The following is a 25,829-nucleotide window of genomic DNA, read 5'->3' as shown; positions in this document are numbered from 1 at the left end:
TGAGTTGCTTTGAGTTCACCCTGGTATCTATGGTTTAGAGGTCAGAATGAGATTTGGCTCCTTCTGGCTTTCTTTCATGGACTCTCCCTTCTTTTCACTTTTGATGGGAAAGGTGTCCCAAACTCTGATTTTTCAAGTCAGAAAGAGATCAGGGTTTCTATTAGTCCTGTATGATGCCACTTACTGAAGCTCACCTTCAGGCTGGAAAAGTACAAAACTAAAAGTTGGGGGAGAGGGGTGGAGAGCCGTTCAGTACCATTTCCTTTTTTCAAGTGTTAAATCTGTGCTTTCCGTGGCTATGCAGTGCCTTGAGGTAGTTGATTTTTACATTTTGTTTAGAGTTTATAGTTGCTTTCTGCAGAAGAGACAGTATGATAGGAGCTTACTCAGCTTGTCTCTGTAGGGAAACTTATGATTTCCTATGCGTTTACTGGATACTAAGCCTGAAGACATATCAAATACAAAAATATCATTAAGCCCCTTTTACATGAGAGATGAGACACTGAGACTTTATAGGTCCCTCTGGCTTAAATCCCCTTCACTCCATTCTATCCAAGTCCGCTTGGCTGAGGCAGGAATAAGATGGCGTCCACCATGTGGGGACTGGGTGGGAGGAGCCGGTAGAGAAGGAAGACAGGCGAGATGACAGACCACACAAGCCTAAATGGACGAGTCCTTTGGCCCAAGGGGTTGGCAAGATGAGCTTGAAGCCTTGCACGTGATCTGTTTGAAGGCTTTGTTTCTTTCCTTTTGATTCCTTTTGGGAATTTCCGGGGCCCCAGATGTGCTAGGGGTTCATGAGGCTGAAGAGCAGAACTTCAGCTCCCAAGTGTCATGGGACCTCAGAGATGATATCTCTCAACTTGCTCATTTTTAAGATGAGGAAACTGAGGCTCTAAAAAGTAAACCGATTTGCCCAAGATTTCTCAGCTATTTAGTGGCTGAGCTAGTTTCAGTGTTTTAAATCTCTTAACTTTTACAGAACAAGCATAACCCCTTCATGCCCATATATAGTCCTCTCTTTCTCTTTCTGGCCTGCCCATGCTGCTATATGGAATATCAGCACCAGTGACTCCATTTGCCTGTCTCTGGTGACATGGAAGGGAAGTCATCAATCCATTAGAGCTGGACTTCTCAACCATTAAAAAAAACAAAGATCTACAGTACTTGAGAAGTATAATACCCCTCATACTCAAGTAATCCCCAACGAACAGCATCAGACCAATGCATTGATGCTGATGGATTCCAGATGTGGTATTTACTCTATGGCCCTTGTCCCACTACTCAATCCCCACAGCACCCACCATAGATGCGGAAGGCGTACTCTATCTTCAGGCTGGGGCAGGCCTGCTCGCTGAACACAGACGCCATGCCCAGCACATCCTCAAAGGAGAACACATTGTTGTGGGAGAACACTCTGCAGATTCGGTCTCTGAAAGGGTTGACCTGTAGGTGGGGAGGAGAAAGAGGCAGGAGGCTTTTCAGTGTCAGGTTCACGCCTCCCAGGACCTCATTAATCTATTAGAAGCACAGTGTCCTGGGTTTGGGAAGAAGGCAAGAGCAACAACCTAAATACTGGAGTAGATGTTAGGTCAATGAGCCAGGATCATGGACATGATGGAGCGTACCCAGGATGAAGGATCACACTTAACATCACTCTCCCCACTGTTGCCTTCTCCTGCAGGTACTTCCCAAAGCCTCATTTTTTGGTTGTTATTCTTTTTTTATGTTTATTAATTTATATGTAAAATTTGGAAAACACCCCCCATAATATTAAAAATGGGATAAATGTTGTTCCTGATTCACTCTCCATGTTTAACTACTATTAACATATTGATGTAGAAGTTGGACGGACCCAGGTTTCAGATCTGGCTTCACCGTTTACTAGTGATCATTTTACATAATCTCCAGAGCCTAAGATTTCTTATCCACAAGATGGGGTGGGATAATACTATACCTACTTGATAGGTCTGTTGTGAGGATTAAACAGGATAGATTTAAAGTTGTATGTGTGTGTGTGCTCAATTGCTTCAGTCATGGCCAGCTCTTTGCAGCTTTATGGACTGTAGCCTTCCAGGCTCCTCTGTCCATGGGATTCTTCAGGCAAGAATACTGGAGTGGGTTGCCAGGCCCTCCTCCAGGATATCTTCCTGACCCACGGATTGAACTCATATCTCTTACATTCCTGCATTGGCATTAGGTTCTCTACCACTACCCCCACCTGGAAAACTCTAAAGTTGCACAATAAATAACACTTAACAGATGGTAGCTCTAAGTTGGTATACAACTACTACAAGATATTATTACAAGTTGGTATACAACCGCTACAAGATATTAAAATTTGTACAGCAGTTTTCATTTTTAAACCAATTAATTCTCAATTTTGAGTCCCAAACAAGGAAGCGTCATGTGATTTTAGAAACCCTGATTTCTCTAAAGTGGGCCTGGCCAGAGTCATTCATGAGAGGGCTCTTCTGAGCCAGCACCACAAGGTTCTAAGCCATTTCTCCACCAGCTCAGTGGCAGCTCATGAAGGCCACCTTGCTGTTCTCTCTCCAGCCCCCAGGAATGGGCAGGTGGGATGGGCTTTGGGAAGGGGCAGATTTAAGGAGAGTTAAAGGCACAGAACAATCTTGGGAATATTTAAAAGTAACATATTCATCTTTGGCACTCTCCTCCTCCTGCTCTCTGTGTCTCTTATCCATCCCCACCTCGTGGGACTCCTTGGCCCACAATTGCTCAGAAATCCAGCCTCTGTCTACTCTAATCTCACCCTATTACTGGTAGGCCTTATCAGATCCCAGCTGTGCTTCTGGTGTCCCAAACTGACCCCTGATCACTCCCTTCTCATCAACCAAAATTCCATTTCCTTAGATGCATCTCAGCTAAGAAAGCTATTTGATTCTGTGAATTCACACAGCAGTTTCTCCATCTTCCAAAGTTTTGATTAGTGGAAACAAACCTTCAGTTGATTTTCTAGTCCCCTTTGACTGACAAGGTATCTCTTCAAGGCTCTAGGCTTCTTGCAAAAGGAGTAGTTCCACAGAACACACACCCTATCGGCTCCCTCGCTGGACCCCAGCCCCAGCCTCTCTGGGCCCATGACCTTGCCTATCACTCCTCAGAGCTGCCCTAGCTTCAGCCAGCGCTTTGCTCTCTGGTTTTAATGTCTCCACTTTGGAGACATTCATCATGAACATTTTTGTTTCATTTCTTTTGAACTCAGCTACAATATGAAAGTCTATGGTTTAATTCTATTTGGTGTATGCACTTGAGATGGAAGAGAGGACATTCTGAGTCATTTCCCATGACTGTGTAGATCTCTAGCCTTAATGAGCATACTGGTTATCTGAGGTCCTTCTTGAACACATGAATTGTAACTCCTGCCCTCAGAGATCCTGTTTTAGAAGATCTGAGGCACAGCCCAGCATAATGGATTGAATTGCATCTCCTCCAAATTTTATATGACCCCGAATAGCTCAGAATGTGACCTCATTTGGAAATATGGCCATTGCAGACGTGGTTAGTTAAGGGCATATTAGGTCTAGGGTGGGCCCCAGACCTAACATGAGTGGTGTTTTTATAAAATGGGAAATCTGGACACAGAGACACTTAGTCAGGGAGAACATCACATAAAGATGAAGGCCGAGATCTGGGTGACACAGGCACAAGCCAAAGAATGCCAAATATTGCCAGAAAACTTCTGCAAGCTAGGAGAGAGGGTTGGAAAAGATTCTTCCTCCCAGCTCTCAAAAGCAACCAAGCTTGCAGACACCTTGATCCTCAGCCTTCCAGCCTCCAGAAAGTGAGACAACACATTTCTGTCTAATCTACATAGCTGTGATACTTTGTGATGGCAGCCTTAGTAAACCAATACATTGAGAAATCTGCATTGTAAATAAGATTTTCAATTGACAGAATTAATCTCATATATATATACATAAATTTGTTTCAGGAGTGGCCAGAGTCCAGGTGAATCTGGACTGTGCTGCTAGGTCTTCCAAACTAGCTCCTGTTTCCTCTGTCCATTCACTTCCATGCTCCCTAGAAAGCTTGGTTTGCCTGCCTCAAATGGATCCTGATAAGAGCTATCTAGTGTGATGTATTCCAGGTCACATGCACGTAGCTAAGTGGCTTTACAGATTACTTTGCCAAATTGTAACTAAATTAACTCTCACAAATGGATAGGTGGCTTAACAAGATTCCTGCAAGGAAACCACAATTGAAGATAATGCTTACGATGCAAATGCAAGTGAACAAGAAAATGTCAGGGCAGATTCCTCTCATACTTAAAATGAGAGTTCTTCTCTATGAGGTAGAAACAATGAGAATACAATCAGATGTAATGGGAAGTCCCATCTCCTGTTCTGTTCACCTGCACTCAGATCAATAAGCTCACTGCCTAAGCATCTATCCAACCATGGAATGAGATACCAACCCTTCCCTGGGTTGCCCCTACTACTTGGCCTTACTGGGAGTGATGGGGATTGTTGTTGTTCAGTCACTCAGTTGTGTCCGACTCTTTGAGACCCCATGAGCTACAGTACGCCAGGCTTCCCTGTCCTTCACCATCTCCTGGAGCTTGCTCAGACACAAGTCCATTGAGTCAGTGATGCCATCCAACCATCTCTGGTGTCCTCTTCTCCTCCTGCCCCCAATCTTTCCCAGCATCAGGATCTTTTCTAATGAGTCAGCCCTTCACATGAGGTGGCCAAAGTATTGGAGCTTCAGCTTCAGCATCAGTCTTTCCAATGAATATTCAGGGTTGATTTCCTTTAGGATGGACTGGTTGGATCTCTTTGCAGTCCAAGGGACTCTCAAGAGTCTTCTCTAACACCACAGTTCAAAAGCATGAGTTCTTCGACACTCAGCCTTCCTTATGGTCCAAATCTCACACCCATATGTGACTTCTGGGAAAAGCATAGCTTTGACTAGATGGACCTTTGTTGACAAAGTGATGTTTTAGCTTTTCAATATGCTGTCTAGGTTTGTCATAGCTTTTCTTCCAAGGAACAAGCGTCTTCTAATTTCATAGTTGCAATCACCATCTGCAGTGATTTTGGAATCCAAGAAAATAAAGTCTGTTACTGTTTCCACTGTTTCCCCATCTATTTGCCATGAAGTGATGGGACTGGATGCCATGATCTTAATTTTTTGAATGTTGAGTTTTAAGCCAGCTTTTTCACCCTCCTCTTTCACCTTCATCAAGAGGCTCTTTAGTTTCTCTTTGCTTTCTGCTATAAGGGTGATGTCATCTGCATATCTGACATTATTGATATTTCTCCCGGCAATCCTGATTTCACATGTGCTTCATCCAGCCCAGCATTTCACGTTATGTGCTCTGCATATAAGTTAAATAAACAGGGTGACCAGTGAACCAGTTCATTGTTCCATGTCTGGTTCTGTTGCTTCTTGACCTGCTTACAGGTTTCTCAGGAGGCAAGTAAGGTGGTCTGGTATTCCCATCTCTTTAAGAATTTTCCACAGCTTGTTGTGATCCACAAAAAGGCTTTAGCATAGTCAATGGAGCAGAAGTAGATGTTTTTTCTGGAATTACTGGGCGTGATGGGGGAGGAAGAATAATTGCCAGGAAGTCAATTCATTCCCCCTTAGACCCGTATCACATGACTATTATCCACCTACACACACACCCGCACCCCCGACATACACACACCTTGTCTCATAGAGATTGGGAAGCCGGCTGTTGGTGTGGTACCTGCTGGTAGCAAGAATAGAACGTGAACACAATATGATGACCACAGGTTCTATTGGATGATGCAGAGAAAATTTTGCTGAAGGTGCACAGAAATATGCATTAGAACAAATTTCACAAAATGTATTAAATAGTTGAAGAAAATGCGGCTGTTTCTATCATGGTGTTCCTAGATTCTGTTTCAATAATGAAACACATGAGGAACCACATTTCTGTGAGCCACTAAAGGGAAGAGGCAATGTGTACTGAACAGTACATTACTTCCTTAATAAAGACATCATTTATGAGAAAATTTGTCTGAGTGTAATCACTGATAGAGTGGCTGTTTCCTGATGAAAATGGATTCTGGGTAGGGGTGCAAGGATGTTGATACATGTGAAACTACTCCCCGCAGAATTTCCTTCAGGCTACTGTAGTCAAGAGCTCAAATCCAGATATATACAAGTGCTGTGGGATGCATTGGTGTGATCAGTTTTTTTTAATACAGTAAAACTTATAAAATGATTTATAATCAGAAGGAAAATGACTATGAAAATCTTCTGAACCACCCAGAGGCTTGTTGGTTATCTTCTGGCAGTGCACTTAAAATAGTCATCAGAGTTAAAGAGGATGTATTCTTGTACAAAAAGACAAGAGTTCGAAATTTGGTGAGCCTTTTCTGAGGACAAGTGGCTGTTGGCAGTTTGCTACCTCAGAGATATCCACCAAAATATGAACTCAAATTCTTCTCACTCTTCAAGGTAAAGGATGACTTATTATAATATTGAGTGAGAAAGTGTTTGATTTTCCAAACAAACTCATGCTTTGAAGAGAATGCCTGAGATTTTTGAAAATGAGATTTTTGTTGTTGACAATCTGTGATCTCCTGTGATCACCTATAAAGATGCTTCTATCTGCATATCTGAAAATATTAGAAACATATTTTTCTAATCTGTTTGAAAGTGGTCCAGGTGAAGAGTGGATATTCAGTCCATTTGTTAAAAATCTAACAAGTGGATATACAATATGCAAGGCTTGCCAATTAGCTTGTAAGAGCCGCTGACTCACGTAACGGAAGATGGGCATCAACCAGCCTAATTTCAATCAAAAGTCTTTAATTGATGGTTGGGGTTGAAAGTGAGTACCATAATTTAATGTAGCTAGTGATACATCCTTTTCTTTGGATCAACTACTTTAGCCATTAAAAACAAACCCAGCTAGACCAGACTCCTAAACGGCTCTCTGTCTCAAAGTGTTAAAGCAAGATTCCAAAGAGAAATGAAACATATTCAATTGCTTCTCCGACACTGTTATTAATTATAAGCAAACAATAAAATTGTGAAAGGAGGAAATTTTGTTATGTAAAGTAAAGGAGAATTTATTTAAAAAATTTTTATGTAGGGAATTCCCTGGTGGTCCAGAGCTTAAGATTCTACGTCCAGTGCCCAGGGTTTGGGTTCAGTCTCTGGTCAGAACACCCACAAGCAGTGTGGTACAGACAAAAGAATATATATATATCACATATTTAACTTTTAATTTTGCACGTTTATTTCATAACATTTAGTACTGTAGTAAAGGCATAAAGTTTATAAGTGAATAAATGCCTATTATGGCTATGTACTCCATTTTATTTTATTGCTGAGGGTGCATGATCAAAAATGTCTGGAGATCTCTGATCTAGATTAACCCGCTCATAATCACAAATGTGGAAATGAGGCCCTGAAGGGGAAGCGGGGAATGGGGAGAGCAACTTTCCCAAGGTCATTCAGCCAACGAGCCCAGCCTAGGATCTTCTGAGTCTGCCTGGTACTGTTCCTGCCACGCTGGCCTGTGCCACATAACTATCAAACAGAATGGTGGTGATGAGGCCAAGCATGACCTGAAAAATTTTTTTTTTTTTACAAGAAGTGCAAAAATGGAGATGAGATTGGAGTCAAAAAAGTGGCCCCCAGTCTCTGAGAGCTCTAACGCAATAGGAGCAAACGCTACAGAAAAGAGAACCCCTGGGGGTTGGAAGGAGGCAGCAATGGGCCATCAGGCTGGGGAATGGTGGAAGAAACAGAGCAAGGAGCAGAGCAGGTGCTAGTCTCAGGGCTAGACCTAGGTCACCAGAGCTGTGTCTGGGCCCTGGAAGCCAGGCACTGGTATAGCTCTAAACTGGTATAGTTCTCTGTGAGGTCCAGGGCCACCTTCCAGGACAGTGTCCCAAGCCTGTCTATGGTCCAGAAGGGCAGCTTCCCTCCCCCCAGGTTCCCTTCCACATCACTCTCCAAAGTTCCCACGACACAGACTGCCCATGACAAGGTGTGCTTGGCACACATGCAGCTCCCTGCAGAGGGTTGCTGATGGTGCTGCAGGGAGAGTTCTAAAGGCCCAGGGGAAGCTGCCTCCATGCCTCTGTCATCTCTCCACCCTGAGCCAAGAGCCAACTCAGCCAGAGTCCTCAGGTCTGGCCCAGCCCAGCCAGCAGCAGACAGAACAGCTGGAAAAACACAGGAGAGGGAGCATGGCTCATTAATGAGCTCAGTTCCAGTTTACTGTATTCTAGATTTTTGTTGCTCTTACTTTAACAATCTGAAATCTGAACTAATAAAATTTGGGACCCATCCAGAGAGTTATTGTCTGCATAAAATTTCACACTCATTTAGCAGTCTTCAATCCTCCAAGGGAAGAAGATGACAATTGACAAAGTAATGCTTCCATTTCAAGAATAACATATGCCCTAGTGTGAAGGTGTTCTGAACAAGGGAATATAAACATGTCAATGTAGAAATTTATACAGGTAACGGTAGTACAGTCTCTATCCAGGCATGACAAAACTAAAGAAGGTGAAAATAAACTCCAAACACTGAGGATTTTTTTGGAAACAGAAACTACAGTTTGTAAATAAAAAGATTTCAGTCCCTGCCAAAAAACTAAGTTTTTTTTTTTTTTTAATAAAAGCTCTTCACAAAGCTATTGAACAAGAGATTTGATTTGAAGATGAAAGTCAGAGGGGAAATATTTGGACTTAGCTTAAAAATATCTCCTCACCATTCCTCCAGCTAGCACATAGTCAAGAAGAGCTTTTTGCAGTTGCTGGAAAAAATTCACACAAAAATACACTAGTGACTCAATATTGACATCATTGACACAGTTTGATTCTTAAGATCTCATTTAAAAAAAAAAAAAAAAGATCAAACAGCATTATTTCATTTGATATTTTCATTACTAGTTAATCTTTCTTAATTTTTACTGTGGTTTTTTTTAAATAATGCTTTATTTTTTGCTCATTTGTCTGCTGCCAACTCTTTTAAAAATGATAAATCATATCATTTTCAAGTGATATGTTCATCTGAAATGTTCCTATGTTCGTAAATCAAATGTTCATATTTTTAAAATTTTAAACAGATGTAAAGCATCTGGCAAGGAAAAGCATGGATGGAGGTATCTGTACAAGAAGCCAGCCCCTCCTAGACCTTGAGTGGAGCCCTTAGGTTACTGGAGCAGACTCTCACTGAGAGAAGCACTGCCTGAAAGATGACCCATCATTGTGCAAGACTAGGTGAGCAGACCCTGTGTCCTGGGAGAGGTGTGTAACAAAATCTTTTGTATTTTAGAGGCTTTAAAAACTTCTCTTGGATGTACCATGTTTTTTGCTTGGAAGGCTCAATATTATTAAGATGTTGATTCTCCTCAAATTTCCTGCAGAATTAATAAGGTTCTAAAGTCTTCCAGTTGATGTGTTTGTAGAAATTGACAAGCTGATTCTAAACTTTATATGGAAATACAAAGGGTCAAGAACAGCCAAGACAATCCTAAGGCAGAGAAACAAGGCTGAAGTACTTACACTGCTAGACATCAGGACCTTGCTAAGACTTTTGTAATCAGTTTAGGGTGGTACTGATGCAAGGACAGACAAATCAATGGCCCGATAGAAATTCCAGAAACAGACCCATACATATATGGGTGCCTCATGTATAACAAAGATCACGTTGCAATGGAGTAGGGGAAAGAAGAGGTTTTTCAATAAGAGATGTTGGGTTTAGTGGATATCCATACACAGAAGGAAGGAATCTTGACTCCTACCTCACACTGTACACAAAAATCAATTCCAAGATTGATCATAGATCCAATGTGGAAAACCAATAATTAAAAAAAGCGTAGCACAACACCTTCATAACTGTGAGGCAAAGATTCTTTAATAATACACACAAAGCTCTGATTATGAGAGAAAATCTTCATAAATTGGAATATATTAAAATTGAGAATGTGTGTAGTTCAAAAGACATCATTACAAGAGTGAAAAGGCAAGCCACAGCAATCAATATATACTTCAACAGGTGAATGGATAAACAGGCACTGGCATATCCATACAACGTAATACTTCTCAGCAGTAAGTAGATTCGTGCAACAATATGGACAATTCTTAAATGTATTTTGCTAAGTAAAAGGAGTCAGGTGTAATAATATATAATGTATGAGCCCATTTGTAAGACATACTGGAAAATGCAAAAGTATGATATAAGGATGGAAAACTGCTGGGTGGTTGCCAACATTTGGGGGAAGGGGACGGAGTTAACGACAAAGAAGCCTCACACGGAAATGCTTAGGGCGGTGAAACTGTTCCGTATGGTGCAGCTGTCACGGCAGCTTCACACCTTAGTACATTTGTTTAAACCCATGGAACTGTATACCACAATGAGTGAAGTTTACTGGCTACAAATTAAAAAATTTTAAACTGCAGGATGTTAGTGAACTCAGGATGAAATGTAGGTCATGACAAATAAAAGTAACTATGTACAAATAAGTGACAAAATCGCACTGAAAGAATTTGGGGAAGAGGAACTGACCAAGCAACTTTGGAAAATAATGTTTCAATCGGGTACTGAAAGTCTAAAGACAAAACCCCCATAAACCAACATTGTACTCTAGATGGTAAATTTGTTTCTCACAGGGGTTCAGTTCAGTTCAGTTCAGTTGCTCAGTCATGTCCGACTCTGCGACCCCATGAACTGCAGCACGCCAGGCCTCCCTGTTCATCACCAACTCCCAGAGTCCACCCAAACCCATGTCCATCGAGTCGGTGATGCCATCCAGCCATCACATCCTCTGTCATCCTCTTCTCCTCTTGCCCTCAATCTTTCCCAGAATCAGGGTCTTTTCAAATGAGTCAGCTCTTCACATCAGGTGGCCATAGTACTAGAGTTTCAGCTTCAACTTCAGTCCTTCCAATGAACACCTAGGACTGATCTCCTTTGGGATGGACTGGTTGATCTCCTTGCAGTCCAAGGGACTCTCAAGAGTCTTCTCCAACACCACAGTTCAAAAGCATCCATTCTTCGGCACACAGCTTTCTTTATGGTCCAACTCTCACATCCATACATGACTACTGGAAAAACCATAGCCTTGACTAGACGGACCTTTGTTGGCAAAGTAATGTCTCTGCTTTTTAATATGCTGCCTAGGTTGGTCATAACTTTCCTTCCAAGGAGCAAGTGTCTTTTAATTTCGTGGCTGCAGTCGTCATCTGCAGTGATTTTAGAGCCCCCAAAAATAAAGTCTGACACTGTTTCCCCATCTATTTGCCATGAAGTTATGGGACTGGATGCCATGATCTTAGTTTTCTGAATGTTGAGCTTTAAGCCAACTTTTTCACTCTCCTCTTTCACTTTCATCAAGAGGCTCTTTGGTTCTTCTTCACTCTCTCCCATAAGGGTGGTGTCATCTGCATATCTGAGGTTATTGATATTTCTCCTGGCAATCTTGATTCCAGCTTGTGCTTCATCCAGCCCAGCGTTTCTCCTGATGTACTCTGCATATAAGTTAAATAAGCAGGGTGACAGTATACAGCCTTGACGTACTCCTTTTCCTATTTGGAACCAGTCTGTTGTTCCATGTCCAGTTCTAACTGTTGCTTCCTAACCTGCATACAGATTTCTCAAGAGGCAGGTCAGGTGGTCTGGTATACAACAACATTAAGCACCTAACAATGTAAAACTAACGATGTTCATACTCCAATAAAAAAATCACCAGTCATGAAAAAAAGTAGAAAAATAAGATCTACAACCTGTAGAAAAATCAATTAATACAAACAGACCCAGAAATGACACCAATGATAGAATAAGCAGGTGCAAATGTTAAACCAAGAATTATAAATATGCTATCATGGACAGAGGAGCTTGGTAGGCTGCAGTCCATGGGGTCTCGAAGAGTCAGACACGACTGAGCGACTTCACTTTCAGTTTTCACTTTCATGCATTGGAGGAGGAAATGGCAACCCACTCCAGTGTTCTTGCCTGGAGAATCCCAGGGACGGGCGAGCCTAGTGGGCTGCCGTCTATGGGGTCGCACAGAGTCAGACACGACTGAAGCGACTTAGCAGCAGCAGCAGCAGCATATATATTCCAGAAGGTAGAGGAAAGCATGATGAGGAAAAATGATAAATCCATAGATTCAAGAAGTTCAACAGAATCCAAGCAGAAGAAACTTGAAGCAAAACAGCACAACACAGCACAATCAAACTGCTAAAAACCAGCAATAAAGAGAAATATATTTGAGGAGGGAGGTGTTGTGGGGGGACACATACACATAAAGAAACAAAGACAAAAACGCCTCTGGATTTGTCATCAGAAACTAAGCAAGCCAAAAGACATGGAATATTACTCTCAGAGAGAAAGGAAAAAGGCTCTAGTCCAATTTTTCTATACCCAGCAAAAATATCTTTCAAACTTAAAGCAAATGACTTTCTTCTTCTGCCAAAGAAAAGCTGAGAGAATTCATAGGAGCAGATCAGAACCACAAAAAATATTTTTTAAAAAAACTTCTTTGAGGAGAAGAAAAATACCAGAAGGAAAACTTGGATCTACACAAAAGAATGAAAAGCACTGGAAGTGATAAATATCTGAAAAAACATAAAATATCTTTTTTTTTTCTCATTTTAAGCCCTTCCAAAGAGACAAATCCACATGTGTAGCTGGAATTTTCAACATCTATCTGTCAGTAATTGACAGAACAATCCACAAAAAAATCATTAAGGATAAAAGACTTGAAAGGATTATAAACCAACTTGATTTACTTGACATAGAGCACTTCTATCAAAGTGGTATACACACTTTTTCAAATGCACTTGGAACATTTAGATAGACCAAGATAGACCATATTCTGGGTTTTAAAGGAAGTCTCAATAAAGTTAAGAGGATTTAAATCACACAAAATATGTTCTGACCCAACAAAATTAAATTAGAAATCAATAAACATAAAGATATCTTGGAAATATCAAAGAGATCACAAGGGAAATTAGAAAATAATTTGAACTAAATAAAAATGAAAGCACAACACTGTGTATTTGTGGTATACAGTGAAAGCAGTGTGTACAGAAAAATGAACAACATTAAGTACTTCTATTTAAAAAGAAAGGACTTATATGTGTATTTAAATGGAAAAAAAAAAAGTCCCTCACCCTTTGGTGGGAGTTGGTCATTACAAGAAGAGTGGATCAGGAATTCCAGGTCTAACAACTAGTGGATGATGGAGCCTATTCTAACCCTGTGCTACCTGGGGAGCACCTGTGCTGCCCCTTAAGAAATGGATGAGCTTGTCACCAGAAACAGTGGCTTGGATGGAGCTTCTCGGCCCATCTGCACAGGAGGAATTCCTAGTTCTGGGTCTGAACAGTCACCCCCCAGCACCAGAGTAACTCTACCAGAAGGTGGCAGTGTTGAGTCGAGTCATTCAGTCAGTTTTCAATCCCAAGAATGAGCACCTACTGGGTACAAGTGGTTAGGTAAGGCTGTGACTATGTTGCAGGCAGGTGGTATGATACATATTATGTTTTGCAAAGAGTGAAAACTAAAGCCTAGAGAAGGAGGACTCAAACTCCTAAGTCAATGCTTTGTCTACAGTTCTACTCTTGACTTCACTGGGTATGCATTTTTCCCCCCAAAAAAGTTCTCAAAAATCACATTCCTGCACACACAGAGCAGGCAGGGCTTGAGGTATTATCCTGAGTCCCATGCCCCTGGAAGTTGGTGTTTGCTCAGAGAACAAACCAGCCAAACTGAAGGATGCGGCTTGCTCAACTAGAGATGAGACACAGGCTCATAGCCTGAACTTCAAGCCATCAGAGCAATGCATATGTGAGTTACCATGGTAACAGGCCCTGAACTGGGTCCTGGGGCCCCCAAGTGAGTCATCACTTCTGCCTTCTACGGAACTCAGTCTAGGCACTTACAGAAGTCCCTGCAGAGTCTACGGCCATACTACCCTGAACGTGCCAGATCTCTTCAGAAGCCTCTGCAGACACAGGCAGGTAGGTGCATGCTCAGTTGCGTGTCCAACTCTTTGTGACCGCATGGACTGTAGCCCACCAGGCTCCTCTGTCCCTGGGGATTCTCCAGGCAAGAATACTAGAGTGGGTTGCCAATTACTTCTCCAGGGGATCTTCCCAATCCAGGGATTGAACCTGTGTCTCTTCTGTCTCCTGCATTGGCAGGTGGATTCTTTACCGCTAGCACCACAGTGGTTTTTCTCAGGCAGGATAAAAGAAGATCTGAATCAAGTACAAGCTGAGTGAAAGGACAAGCGAGAGGACAAGCGAACAGTGCTGGGAGACAGACCAACCAAGGGCTGAGAAGGAGAAACCAGCCAGGAGACAGAGCCAGAGCACACAGTGTGGGTGGGGGTGAGCTGGGGAAACAGGGCCGCTCCTTCCTTTTCCACCGGCTCCCCAGTTGTCTCCTCCCCTTCCAGGTTCTCCTGAGGAGGAGAGGGCAACAGTGGGGCTTAACCTGGACCCTGAACCCTCGAGGCCCAGAGTGGCCTGTGTAACATCAGCAAGTGGCGAGAAGCCTTGCATTTTCATTTCAGGGAAGTTGGGGGCAGGGCGTGTGGACCTGAGAAATTCGCTTAGGTGAATGCACCCCCTCTGTTGGCCAAGCCCTGGAGGCGTCCTTCCCACGAGTTGTTTATAAGAAAGGGACACGGTCTCTGTGTTTCAGATGTTCAGCCTTCCTGAAGTTTAAAAACAGAGAGGCCCGTGAGGGAGCTGTCTCCTGGTGACAGATGGGTTGGCAGCGACAGGCTGAGGATGCGTCCCGCCGGCAGCGGGAGGCACATCGCTAATGGAACAAATCAGGGAGAAAGGCAGTAAAAATGTTAAATATTATTAAACATCCATGTGACCACGTGGCCCAGACCTGGCTCAGACCCCACCAGTCTCTGCCCTGATTCTAGGCCCGTGGGTACCTGCCACTGCCCCGAAAATCCTCCTCGAAGTGCCACCTGCTAACATCAAGATGCTCAGGGGACTACAGGCCTGGGTGTTGAGGTGGCCCAGGGGCCTGGCATTGTGCTGCATGAGTCTTGAGGTGGGAAGTGGAAGGAGCAAAGGCTCTGGGGTCAGACTGACTACAGAGTTGCAACTTTTTATTTGACATCTACAAGATTCCTTGTAGCTTTTGAGGTTTATACGATCTCAATTTTTCAATAGTGTGACTTGCCCATATTACAGAGAAGGTTCTACGCACATTTGGACGTTAGCATTTTAATAACTTGAGAGCAGCTCTGCAGTGTCTTACAGCACATTAAACAATATTCAAGTTCCTGGGTAACAAGAATAACAAGACAAGCTGTGTAAACTTGAGCAGATTGTTGAAACTCCCCCCCACCCCTTTCCCCCATCTGTAAAATGGGCAGAATCATAACTTTGCTTATGGGGTTTTATGGAGATCAAATGAGATCATATTTGCAAAACACCAAGTACTGGCAGGTCCCCCAATAAACTTTAACTACTATTAGTAATCTCTCCACCCAACTTCATTGTACTCCTCCATGTGCATCACCAATACCCCCAGGGACTGGCAGGGCTGTCGATTTAAAGCTCCCAAGTAAAGTTGCTACTTGGGCCAACATGTTGCCAGTAGCTGACCCTGCCTGCCAATGGGCACAGAAATGTTGGTCTGGGCCCCCATGGGTGTCTGCAGGGACACCTGTCAACTGCAGCCAGAGGCATCACTGCCGTGTGAAATCTTCAGGGAACTCAAAGGAGAGAGGATCTCTGAGAAGGAAGGCAAGAACAGGGCTAACATGTGGAGTAACCTCGGCATAACCTCATTTTGTGGTTGACAATAGCAAAACCCAGAGAAGGCAACACACCAGCTGTGCATCTGAGTCCCACAGGGAGCTTTAATCAAAATTTACCTGCCTGAACCCACCAGCCGCTTTGAGTCAGTTACCTCTAGGGGCGGGACCCAAGAATCTATGACTTAGTAAGCTGCCCAGGTGCTACACTAAGTGACCTGGTCAAAGTCACAGTGCTAAGAAATGGCAGAGACATGACATCAGGCACTGTCCACCCCCCTCCCCTGCCCTGGACTGTCCCTTCTGGGACACAGCCTCCCATCAGCAAAGACTAGGGTGGGGTGTACAGCGCAGACAACCTGTAGTCTCACCCCAGGGCAAACACCCAGCCCCAAAACATGCATCTTGCAGAGAAACCTCACAAAGCTTCCTTCTCCTTAGAACTTCTCTCCATCACCCTCCCCTCCACAGGCTGTGGCCCAGCTCCGCTGAGACTGGCAAGTTACATCACCGGGGCCCACGTGGGGCTGCCTCTCCGGCTCTCTGATCGCTCACAGGCAATTCCACCTGTGACAAACTGTCTCTCCTATGAGCATGTCCTTTAACTGTTCCCGTCTAACTTCTCTCTTTCAATTTCTGCCAGATTTATTTAGGGAATGTTTCCATTTACTGCCTTCACCATTCTAATGGAAGCCACTTCTCCCAGAGCACCAAGTGAAGTGCTATTGTTGAATAAATGACTCCCTGGTTCAATCCCCCAGCTTTACTATTTTGTGGAATTACTAGAACAACAAGGGAAAAATGGCTCTTGACACTCAAGAGCAGCTGGCATCTGGGGAGGTGGGTCCTGCAGGTAGGAAGACCCCACCCCCCAGCCCTGGGTCCTGGAAGCCTGGAGGGAGAGAGCAGCTTTCTGCCCAATAGAGGAGGGATTGGTGTGGGGTAGGGGGAGCGGGGGATCCTCAGGAGACAGAGAGTGAGGAGGGACGGATGGGAGGAGAGAGAGGAGGTGGAGGGTGCAAATGCTCTAAGGTGGGACCCTCCCCAGGACCTCTCCTCCCCAACCTTCAGTGGTGAGACTGAAATTTGTATAGCGCTTGGCCTGAGTGGTTTTGTGGAAACCAGTGAAGAGGTTGGAGGCTTTGTCTGGGTAAATTTGAAGTGAAGCAGGTGAGCAGGAGATGGAGGCAGAAGGGACATAAGCAAGACATGAGTCCCTCTTCCCTGTACCCTCTGCTCCATCCCCCAGAAAAAGAACAGAGGACTGGAGGAAGCTCTGTACTATTACAGGGCATAGACTCCTTGGAAGAAGGGTAGATCCCAACTATTTCAACTCGATTTTAGGGGGCAGGGAGACCCCCAGATGCATGAGGGCTCAGAGAGTATTGCAGTGGGATTGTGTTCTCAATTTCAACGCTGTTGTACCATGAGCAGTGTCCACTTGTGGCTCAGGCTGGGAACCTACTAACAGTTTATATGGTTTTTCTGTGGAAAAAGTAAACAAAGTTCCAAATAGCCAATGTGAAAACACGCTAAAACACAATCTGCACCTGTACTTTAAAGGCAGTTTACGCAAAGCAGGAAACAGTGACGGAGGCAATGAGGTCAGCCAAGGCAGACCAGGCAGCGGACAGTTTAGGGAAGAGCCCAGAACAGAAGCCACTCTGCTTCTCACGGGAGCGGAGCTGCAGCGCTGCCCTGTCCCCCACCCTCCTGGTGCTGGCCCATAGTTTATAAGCTGCCTTCCTGTCTGTAAGCAGGAGGGCTTCTCAGATGGTGTTGGGGCTGCTTTGCAGCTGTTTGGGGACACTCACCCTGGGTGCCCTGGGAACATGTTCCCCTGTGAACTCTGTAAGATGTGTATCTTTGCGTTGAGATGACAATTTCTCTTTTATTAATACTTCTAAGCCACAACAGTTGATCTATTTCACCCCTCACTTGGAAACAACGGATAGAAACTGAAATGGGCTCACAGCACAGTCCCTGTGTCACTCACAGCTGCTACTCTCTCTCTGCTGTGATGCTCAGGGACTCTTAGTCTGAACTGAAGCAACTGAAAGGTCCTTTATTATTTGAATCCCTGATATTTTGGATTACTGAAACCCCCAATGTCCTACTCTTCTCTTCCTCCCGTATCCTGGGAATATTGCCCCATCCCCCAGCAAGTTGCCCTTGACTTTGAAGGACCCAGCCAGCCAGCCATGATCCATCATCACCTAGGCATCAGAGTGGCTTCTGTTCTGGGCTCTTCCCTAAACTGTCCGATGCCTGGTCTGCCTTGGCTGACCTCATTGCCTCCGTCACTGTTTCCTGCTTTGTGTAAACTGCCTTTAAAGTACAGGTACAGATTGTGTTTTGGCGTGTTTTCACATTGGCTATTTGGAACTTTGTTTACTTTTTCCACAGAAAAACCATATAAACTGTTATTAGGTTCCCAGTAGTACCTACTGTTGGCTGGATCTCTATGCATCGCACGTTATCCACACTTTCCCTTGGGCCCAAGGAGACAGGCAGGAAGGAGAGAAACTGGTGCTTGTTAAACATTTACTGTATATCAGATGTGATGTCAACCACATGCACGCATGTTGCCTCATTACAACCCAAACAGTAGATATTGTCAAGTTCATTGTATAGATGAAGGAAACCAAGGAGTGGGAAGGTTAAATAACTTCACCAAATAAGATCCTCAGACCTGAGCTCCTGGCATGGAGTGTGTTCCAGGAAGATGCTACATCACAATGTGGGGAAAAATGCATACAGAGATGTCAAGTTCCTGGGTCAGCATGTGGGTGGAGCCTGAGAGGGAAGAACATGCTTATGGCCAGTGCTGATGCAGCTCAAGAAGGACCAAGAGGAGGGCTGAAAAGGGTCCTGCGAATCCTGGCATTTCAGGGAGTAGGAAAAGATGAGCTGATGCTGGGTCACAAGAGCCACAGGGAGCTCTACAGCCCCTGCCACATGGCACACCTGGAGAAGCGCTCACACACTCCCTCACGGACGACAGAAGACTGGACTGAACAACACGCACAGGCGCCTGCTGAAAAACCACAGGGAAGTGACCTCTGTGCATCTGTGTCAACTTGGAGAGAGGTCTCTAAAGACGTCACAGGGCTCTCTTTTATCATTGACTTGGTTTAAGGATATTTAAGAGCCCAGTTTTTATTTTGTGCCTTTATTCTCCCATAAGTGGAGAAGGAAATGGCAACCCACTCCAGTATCCTTGCCTGGAGAATCCCAGGGACAGAGGAGCCTGGTGGGCTACCGTCTATGGGGTCGCACAGAGTCGGACACGACTGAAGTGACTTAGCATGCATGCATGCATCCCCCATAAGAGGTAAATGTTTTTCTGTGTTGCTACATAGTCAATATAATTATCATTTTAATGGCTGCATAATTCAAATTTCCAGAGTGGACAGCCCTACCTAGCTCATGCCTCCAAGGAGAACCTGGAAATCTAAATAGGAAAATAATTTTTAAAAACAAGGAAAGCAATACATGAAGATGTTTATTCAGAAATTATTTATAGTAGCAAAAATATATATATCCAAAACTGGAAACAATGTTAATGGCCTGCAATGAGAGGATGGTTGAGTAAATCAGAACTCAATGCAATTATGCAGCCATTAAAATGATACCAACACAGACTACATAGCAACATGAAAAAAACATTTATGCCTAATGGAAAAAAGCACAAAATAAAATTGTATCTGTTTATCTAGTGATGTAAAATGAAGTGTGCCTGGGGGAAAAGGTGGCAAAAGAAAACAGAAAATGACAACTTCTGTTAGGATGGTTGGGTGCTAAGGAATTACTTTTTAGGAAATGCATTTTAATGCCAACATACTGTTTTAACAATAAATTTAAAAATCAGAACAAAAAAAGAAGGTTCCAGGGAAAATTTGCTCTGAAAGCAAACAAACTTTTCTTCCAAAGGCATTAGATATAAGACCTTGCTTCTCTTTCCTGCTTTGCTCCCTGCGGGGCAAGGCTGGACTCCAGGAAGATCTGGGCCCCTAGCCCTCAGACCAAAGGCTGTGGGCTGCTCTTCTCCTACAAGGTCTGGCAGGAAACGCTCCATGAGAATGGAGGTTCAGCGGAAGAAGCCCCAGGTCATTTCATGGTCTCTCCCTGTACCTTTCTAGATATATTCCAAAATATGAATCTGCAGCTGTGGGTTGGTAACTAACAAGTGGTGAACAACTTTAATTTTTCCCGATAATTCTACTAGATTTTAAGAGTAATGTTGTTGTTATTATTTAGTTGCTAGGTCGTGTCCAACTCCCTTGTGACCCCATGGACTGTAGCCCACCAGGCTTTTCTGCCCATACGATATCCCAGGCAAGAATATTGAATGAGTTGCCATTTCCTTCTCCAGGGGATCTTCCCAACCCAGGGACTGAACTTGAGTCTCCTGCATTGCAGGCAGATTCTCTACTGCTGAGCCACCAGGGAAGCCCCAAGAGCACTATTTCTCAGCTATAAAATAAGAATGGAATAGTGCCTTTTGCAGCATTTCATGGATGGGCCTAGAGATTATCATACTATTAATAAGTGAAGGTAAGTCAGAAAAAGAAAGACAAGTACCATGTTGATATCACTTACACGTGGAATCTAAAACACAACACAAGTGAACATATCTGTGAAACAGACTCACAGACGTGGAGAACAGACGTGGTTGCCAAGGCAGGGAGAGGAGGAATGTCAGAGTTTGGGATTAGCAGATGCAAACTGTTATATATAGAATGCATAAACAACAAGATCCTCCTATATAGCAGCGGGAACTGTATTGACTAGCCTATAATAAACCATAATGGAAAAGAATATAAAAAAGAATATATATATGCATAACTGAATTACTTTGCTGTACAGCAGAAACACCACATTGTAAATTAGCTATACATCAATTAAAATAAAAATTAAAAAAATAAAACAAACTCAGAAGTGTCCCAGCATTCAGAGGGCAACCACCACTCCCTGCCTCCAGGTGCTATTCTTCTCTGACTGTTGCCTGAAATCACATCCAGCCGCCTGGAGCATTTTAGCATTTTCATAGCCGTCCTCTCCTGCAGGCTACACACAGACCCTCTGTGGTAGGTGGGGCTGCTATCCGTAGGTCCATTTCTCAGGCAGGGAAAACTGAGGCCACATACAAAATATAAACTCTGGTCCAGGACTTGGAACAATAAGCCTGATGCACCTGGGAGACTTGAGGGGCTGCAACCTGGAGGCATCATTCAGCCCCAGACACACAAGGGGCCTGTTCTATGTCAGGGACTGAGGCCAGAGCTGAGAAAAGTGGAAGTTCCCTCGCGGGGTCTTCTGTGGTCGAGCCTGCCCCGGGCCTGGCCTGGCCTTCCACCTGGGTGAATGGGTCCCCACACCCCAGCTCTGCAGAGCTGTGCTGGCCTGGAGCTCCAGGCGAGCAGCACAAGGCCTCCCCCACACCCACGCGGCTGGGAAGAAGAGGCAGCAGGGGCCCGAGGCCTGCAGAGAGTTGAAAATCCTGGGAACAGAGCCCCAGTCAGCCCAGCCAGCACCTCATTAGGAGGCCCAAAGCGGGGAGGGGGCACTTTAGGAACAACATTATTTATTCTATTTTTAAACAAGCCTGAGGTCTCTGGGGGCACAAATGAAGTTATCAGAAAAGACATGAGTAGAATAAAGCCCCAAGCCAGCAAAGCTGAGAAGGGCCCTGGGGACCAGGACTCTTGAAAAGCTGAGATGGGGTTTGTTTATCTTGTGCTCTGAGAGCACAGGACTGGGACCAGGGTGCTGGACAAGGATGTCCCAAAGCCCTCTGCAGCCTGTTCCCTCTGGGCCCCCGGGGAATTTGGGTGTGAGCTCTACTCTAAACGGTCCCATCAGTGTCATCTGCAGCAGGGAGGGAAGAGGCACCACCTCTGGAAGGAAGCCCGGGTTCACTTCCCACCTCTGCCACGTGAATGTCTTTCCCGGTGGACAGAGCCCAGGGGAGCTGGTGCTGCAGGGCATCTGCTCCCTGCCTGGCCATCCCTGGCTCCACACTGGACAGGCCCTCCACCTGCCAGAGCCTCCACTTCCTCATCTAGCAATGGGCTGGTCATTCTCACCTTGATTCCCAGGTAACCCTCTTGGGGAGAAGCAATGAGACAGTGTGTGCCCCTGGGGAGGGCTGGACTCGCGTCTCACTGGATCCCAATGCTCTGCAAAGCGGACTGACTTGTCTTTCCCATCTCAAAGCGTAGGAAGCCAAGGCTCCGCGGAGTTGAGTGACTCGCCCTGAAGCATTCAGACTCAGGCCCACCTGGTTCCCAAGTCTGCTTTGCCTCTGGCGGTGGGGCAACTGCCTGACAAGTGCTCTCGGGAGATTTGAGAGAAACACAAGTCACTGACAGAAGTGATTACAGGACTGGGTGGGTGTGGCTGGATGAGAAACGCCTCTCAGAAGTAAGCGATGGAAGAAGGAGCAAGGTGAGCAAGACTTGCAGTCCGTGGTCCCGGTTTCTGATTTTGCTTTGAACTGCAGACAGCCACCACAGCCACTTCCCACTTACTGGCTGGGTCCAGTAAGATGTGACATGTGAGATGGTGGGGAAATGGTCAAGCGCTATGCAAATGAAAGCCAAATGTCTCTCCAGTCCTGTTCCCAACACCTCGCCCTCGTTACCATGTGAAATATGGGTTAAGCAGATTGCACGCAGGGAAGCAATGGAAGGGCTCCACATTTCCCCTACTAGGGGCACCACAGAACGGACTCATTGGAAAAGACCCTGATCCTGGGAAAGATTGAAGGCAGGAAGAGAAGGGGACAACAGAGGATGAGGTGGTTGGATGGCATCACCGACTTGATGGACATGAGATGGAGCAAGCTCTGGGAGTTGGTGACGGACAGGGAAGCCTGGCATGCCGCAGTCCATGGGGTCGCAAAGAGTCGGACATGACTGAGTGACTGAATTGAACTGAGGGGCACCAAGCAGAGGCTGCTACAGGTATAGCATAGTCCACTGGCATGCACTAGGAAACGGGCTGCCCTTGGCCATCCTACAGGCTCCCTCCAGCCCCACTGCCCCAAGTTAAAAGCCACAGGTCTCGTGCCTTGCCCTGGAGTCTACATAGAAAGTTGAGACCAAGAAGGAAGGAACTGGCCCAAGGCCAGGCAACCAGAGGAGGGAAAAGCTGGAACCAGAACCCAGAGTTCTCCCCACTGTCCAGGCTCTCCTAACTACCTATGCGGGAGGCATTATACATCCACCGGGAAGACAAGGAAACTGAGGCCTCGGGAAGTGCTGTGGCATGCCCAGGGCTGCCGTGTCTGCGCTGTGGCCAAGGCTGGAGGCCAGATCCTTTCTCTCTGCTGCTGGGCCAGAGCAGAGACTGCGTCCTACATCACTGAGCTTTTTTCTGAAATGAACCACTTCTTAATTCTTTGGCTGAATGTCTAAATAAGGATTTTTGCCAATTCTGAGCCCTGCTAACTGATGAAGCTGTCAGAAAAAGATCTAATGATGCTTGAAAACGCGGGGAGTGAGCCAGCTGCCAGATTGCCTTCCCAGCCCTGCCTCCACATCAGGGAGTCAGGACCCTCCCACTGGTGGAGAGGGTGTGAGCCCTGGAGGCTGAGACTCTGCTGCCTTTCATCAACTGTGTGACCCTTTTTGATCCTCTGCTCACCAGCTGTAAATGCGGATAACTCTGAGGATTAAATGAGATGCTATGTGTGCAATGCCCCAGCACAGAGCCCAGTTGGGCACAGATTTCAGGGCTGGCTGGGATGGTGGGGGGTGGGGCAGAGTGGCCAGTGATCTGAACTCTGCTGAACAGACAGGGGTGGCCCTGACTGCAGCCCTGGGCGAGAGAGAGCTGAAGCTGCCAGCTCCGTTTGGGGAGGCCCTGAGTCACCCCCAGTATTTATCTTGGGAGGGACAGATGAAAGGCTCAGAGTGACCTTAGGCCCTGTGAGATGGAGCCCTTGGGTGGGAGCCTGGGAGGCTGGGCTGGGGCGCTTGGCAGGCCAATCCCGTCCCTTTGTTCTCTCTCCTTTCTCAGTGGAACATTTGTTCACGCGGGAACCCTGGGCACTAGGGGTGGGGCCTGGCTTGGGGACCAGGGAATCTGACAATTCCCAGGCCTGCCACTGGAGCCTGAGAGACTGGACTCTGGGAAGGGCCCTCCTGAAATGAGTTGGAGTGAAGGGCAGGCCTTCCCCGCACATGAGACCCACGTGTGTGACCTGCCACCTAAGGGCAGGTTCTGGGAGCATCCCAGCCAGAGATGGGAAAGCCATTCTCCCTTCAATCACTGACTGTCCAGACCACCAGCTTCTTCCCATCCTCCTTTCTCCTCCTATTACACACATGTGCACACAGGTAGACATACATACACACACCCACATGTGTTGCCTGCTTGGAGGCCTTGAATTCGTCCTCCCCAATAGATGGAGAAGTATGAAAAACAAACAGGTCTTGGGTGCAAATGCATCTTTGCAACTGTGGGACTGTGGGTAGAGCTTTTAATCTAGATGCCTCTTCCTCACCTGCAGAGCAGGTCTGTGCTTCACAGACCTGGTGAGGAGCCAATGAGGCTGAGCGTGAATAGGACTTGTAACCGTGAGGCTCATGACTAATGGTAGTGGACATTTGGGGCTGGAAAGTAGGATTGCTGTAACTATCCAATCTGCTGCTATTTTTAACAAGCCAGGGAGACTATCTGAGAGTGAGGGAGGGGTTCAGGGCAGTGGCCTAAATACGGCATGAAGATTACCACTGAGCGCTGCTGTCCTGGCCTGGGCCGGGGGTGATCAAGACACCCCCACCCACCGCTAGCCTGTCACCTTCCCTGCATGCCCACTTCTCTGTCCCCTGGCTGAATTTGGTGCTCTCAGAGGACAGCCCCAAGCTCACGGGAGCCGAGAGGTGGTGAATGTTAGGGGCAGGCAGACTAGTTCCTCAGCAAGGAACAAACCTCAGACAGAGCCCATCAGAGGACATGGTGGGAATTCAGAACATGGAGTGTGGAGAAAGCTTTGGTGGAGCCAGAGGTGAGCGTTCCAACCTTGGCTCGGGCTTCGATGGGCCCTTGACCTTGGACAGTCATGTCCCATCTGTGGGCCTTAGTTTTTTCATCTGTCAAGGCCTCTCTACCCTTGGGAGGTGCAGGGAGGTGGTGGCCATGAGAAGGCTTTGACAAAGTTGATCCAAAAGTACACTAGGAAAATTCCCAGACCCCTTAGTCACTGCTGTCCTTCGCACCCTGATCTCTTCTCAGATGGACAGGTGGATTCAAATTCTCCCCATGTGCCATCACCCATGGAAAAAGAGAACCTAAGGGCCTTTGGGACCCCTTCCAGCTGGGGACTCCGCCAGACAAAGCAGGATGGTCATTTATAATAATAGAGTTTTCACTGGAAGACTTGCTTACCCCCTTTGACCCTCTGCTTCCCCAGCTGTCAATGCACATAATAACTCAGCCAGCCGAAGGCTGTCGGGAGAGTTGAGTGCAGGTGCCTGAGGGCTGAGCACTAACCCTGGCCCAGTCACAGGACAGTACTAGAGAGGTCCCACCCATACCCTTGGGAGGGGTGCTGCACCCGGACTTGCCTGGCTGCCCCAGAAGCCACTTGGCATCCTCAGAATTTAGGAGTGGATGCCAACAGCGTGACCAAGAGGTCTGGAGCTGGGTCTCTGAGAGGGACTGTGCCCACTGGGTAGGCTGGGACCACCTGGTCCCAGTATTTAGCACTGGGGTTGAGAATCAGAGCTCTGCAAAGCCCCCCAAGGTTTGCTATTCTCCTGTTTGTTCTTAACCTTGAATGTGCTGAGAAAAGATCTTCTAAGCCCCCAACACCTCATTTAGTGTACAACATATGATAAATGCATAAGCGCTTCTAGGGTGCATCACTGAGGACCAGGAGTGAGAACCCTTATTCATCAGACTCCAAAAAATGTCCCTTACCCATGGGAACTGTTCTCCGGTAATTGATAGGACAAGGAGTGACATTTCCCAGGGGTCTGTGGAAAGGGAAGGGGCTCCCAGAGCAGCCTGCCTGGGATGGAGGGTGGTGTAGGGGTGGGAAGGGTGAGGGAACAGCATGAGAGTAAGG

At 45.8% G+C, this 25,829-nt stretch overlaps 2 protein-coding genes across 3 annotated transcripts in view; one reads left to right on the top strand and one right to left on the bottom strand.

The window, feature by feature from the left end:
- CIMIP2C (ciliary microtubule inner protein 2C) overlaps positions 1–9,255 on the top strand; it is a 36,524-nt gene extending 27,269 nt beyond the window's left edge. The window contains exon 4 of the mRNA XM_070798991.1: positions 9,083–9,255. Coding sequence (XP_070655092.1) covers positions 9,083–9,155 — 73 coding nt within the window. The 3' untranslated portion in view covers positions 9,156–9,255. The remainder of the gene's footprint in view (positions 1–9,082) is intronic.
- CIB4 (calcium and integrin binding family member 4) overlaps positions 1–25,829 on the bottom strand; it is a 103,789-nt gene that overhangs the window by 7,822 nt on the left and 70,138 nt on the right. For both annotated transcript variants that reach the window (XM_070798992.1, XM_019970577.2), the window contains one exon: positions 1,305–1,446. In XM_070798992.1, coding sequence (XP_070655093.1) covers positions 1,305–1,446 — 142 coding nt within the window. The remainder of the gene's footprint in view (positions 1–1,304; positions 1,447–25,829) is intronic.

The sequence above is a fragment of the Bos indicus genome, chromosome 11 (assembly GCF_029378745.1).
Source record: "Bos indicus isolate NIAB-ARS_2022 breed Sahiwal x Tharparkar chromosome 11, NIAB-ARS_B.indTharparkar_mat_pri_1.0, whole genome shotgun sequence".
In the NCBI taxonomy this organism is placed as follows: Eukaryota; Metazoa; Chordata; class Mammalia; order Artiodactyla; family Bovidae; genus Bos; species Bos indicus.
The sequence above is the reverse complement of the archived record's forward strand: the minus strand, read 5'-3'. Positions and strand labels throughout refer to the sequence as shown.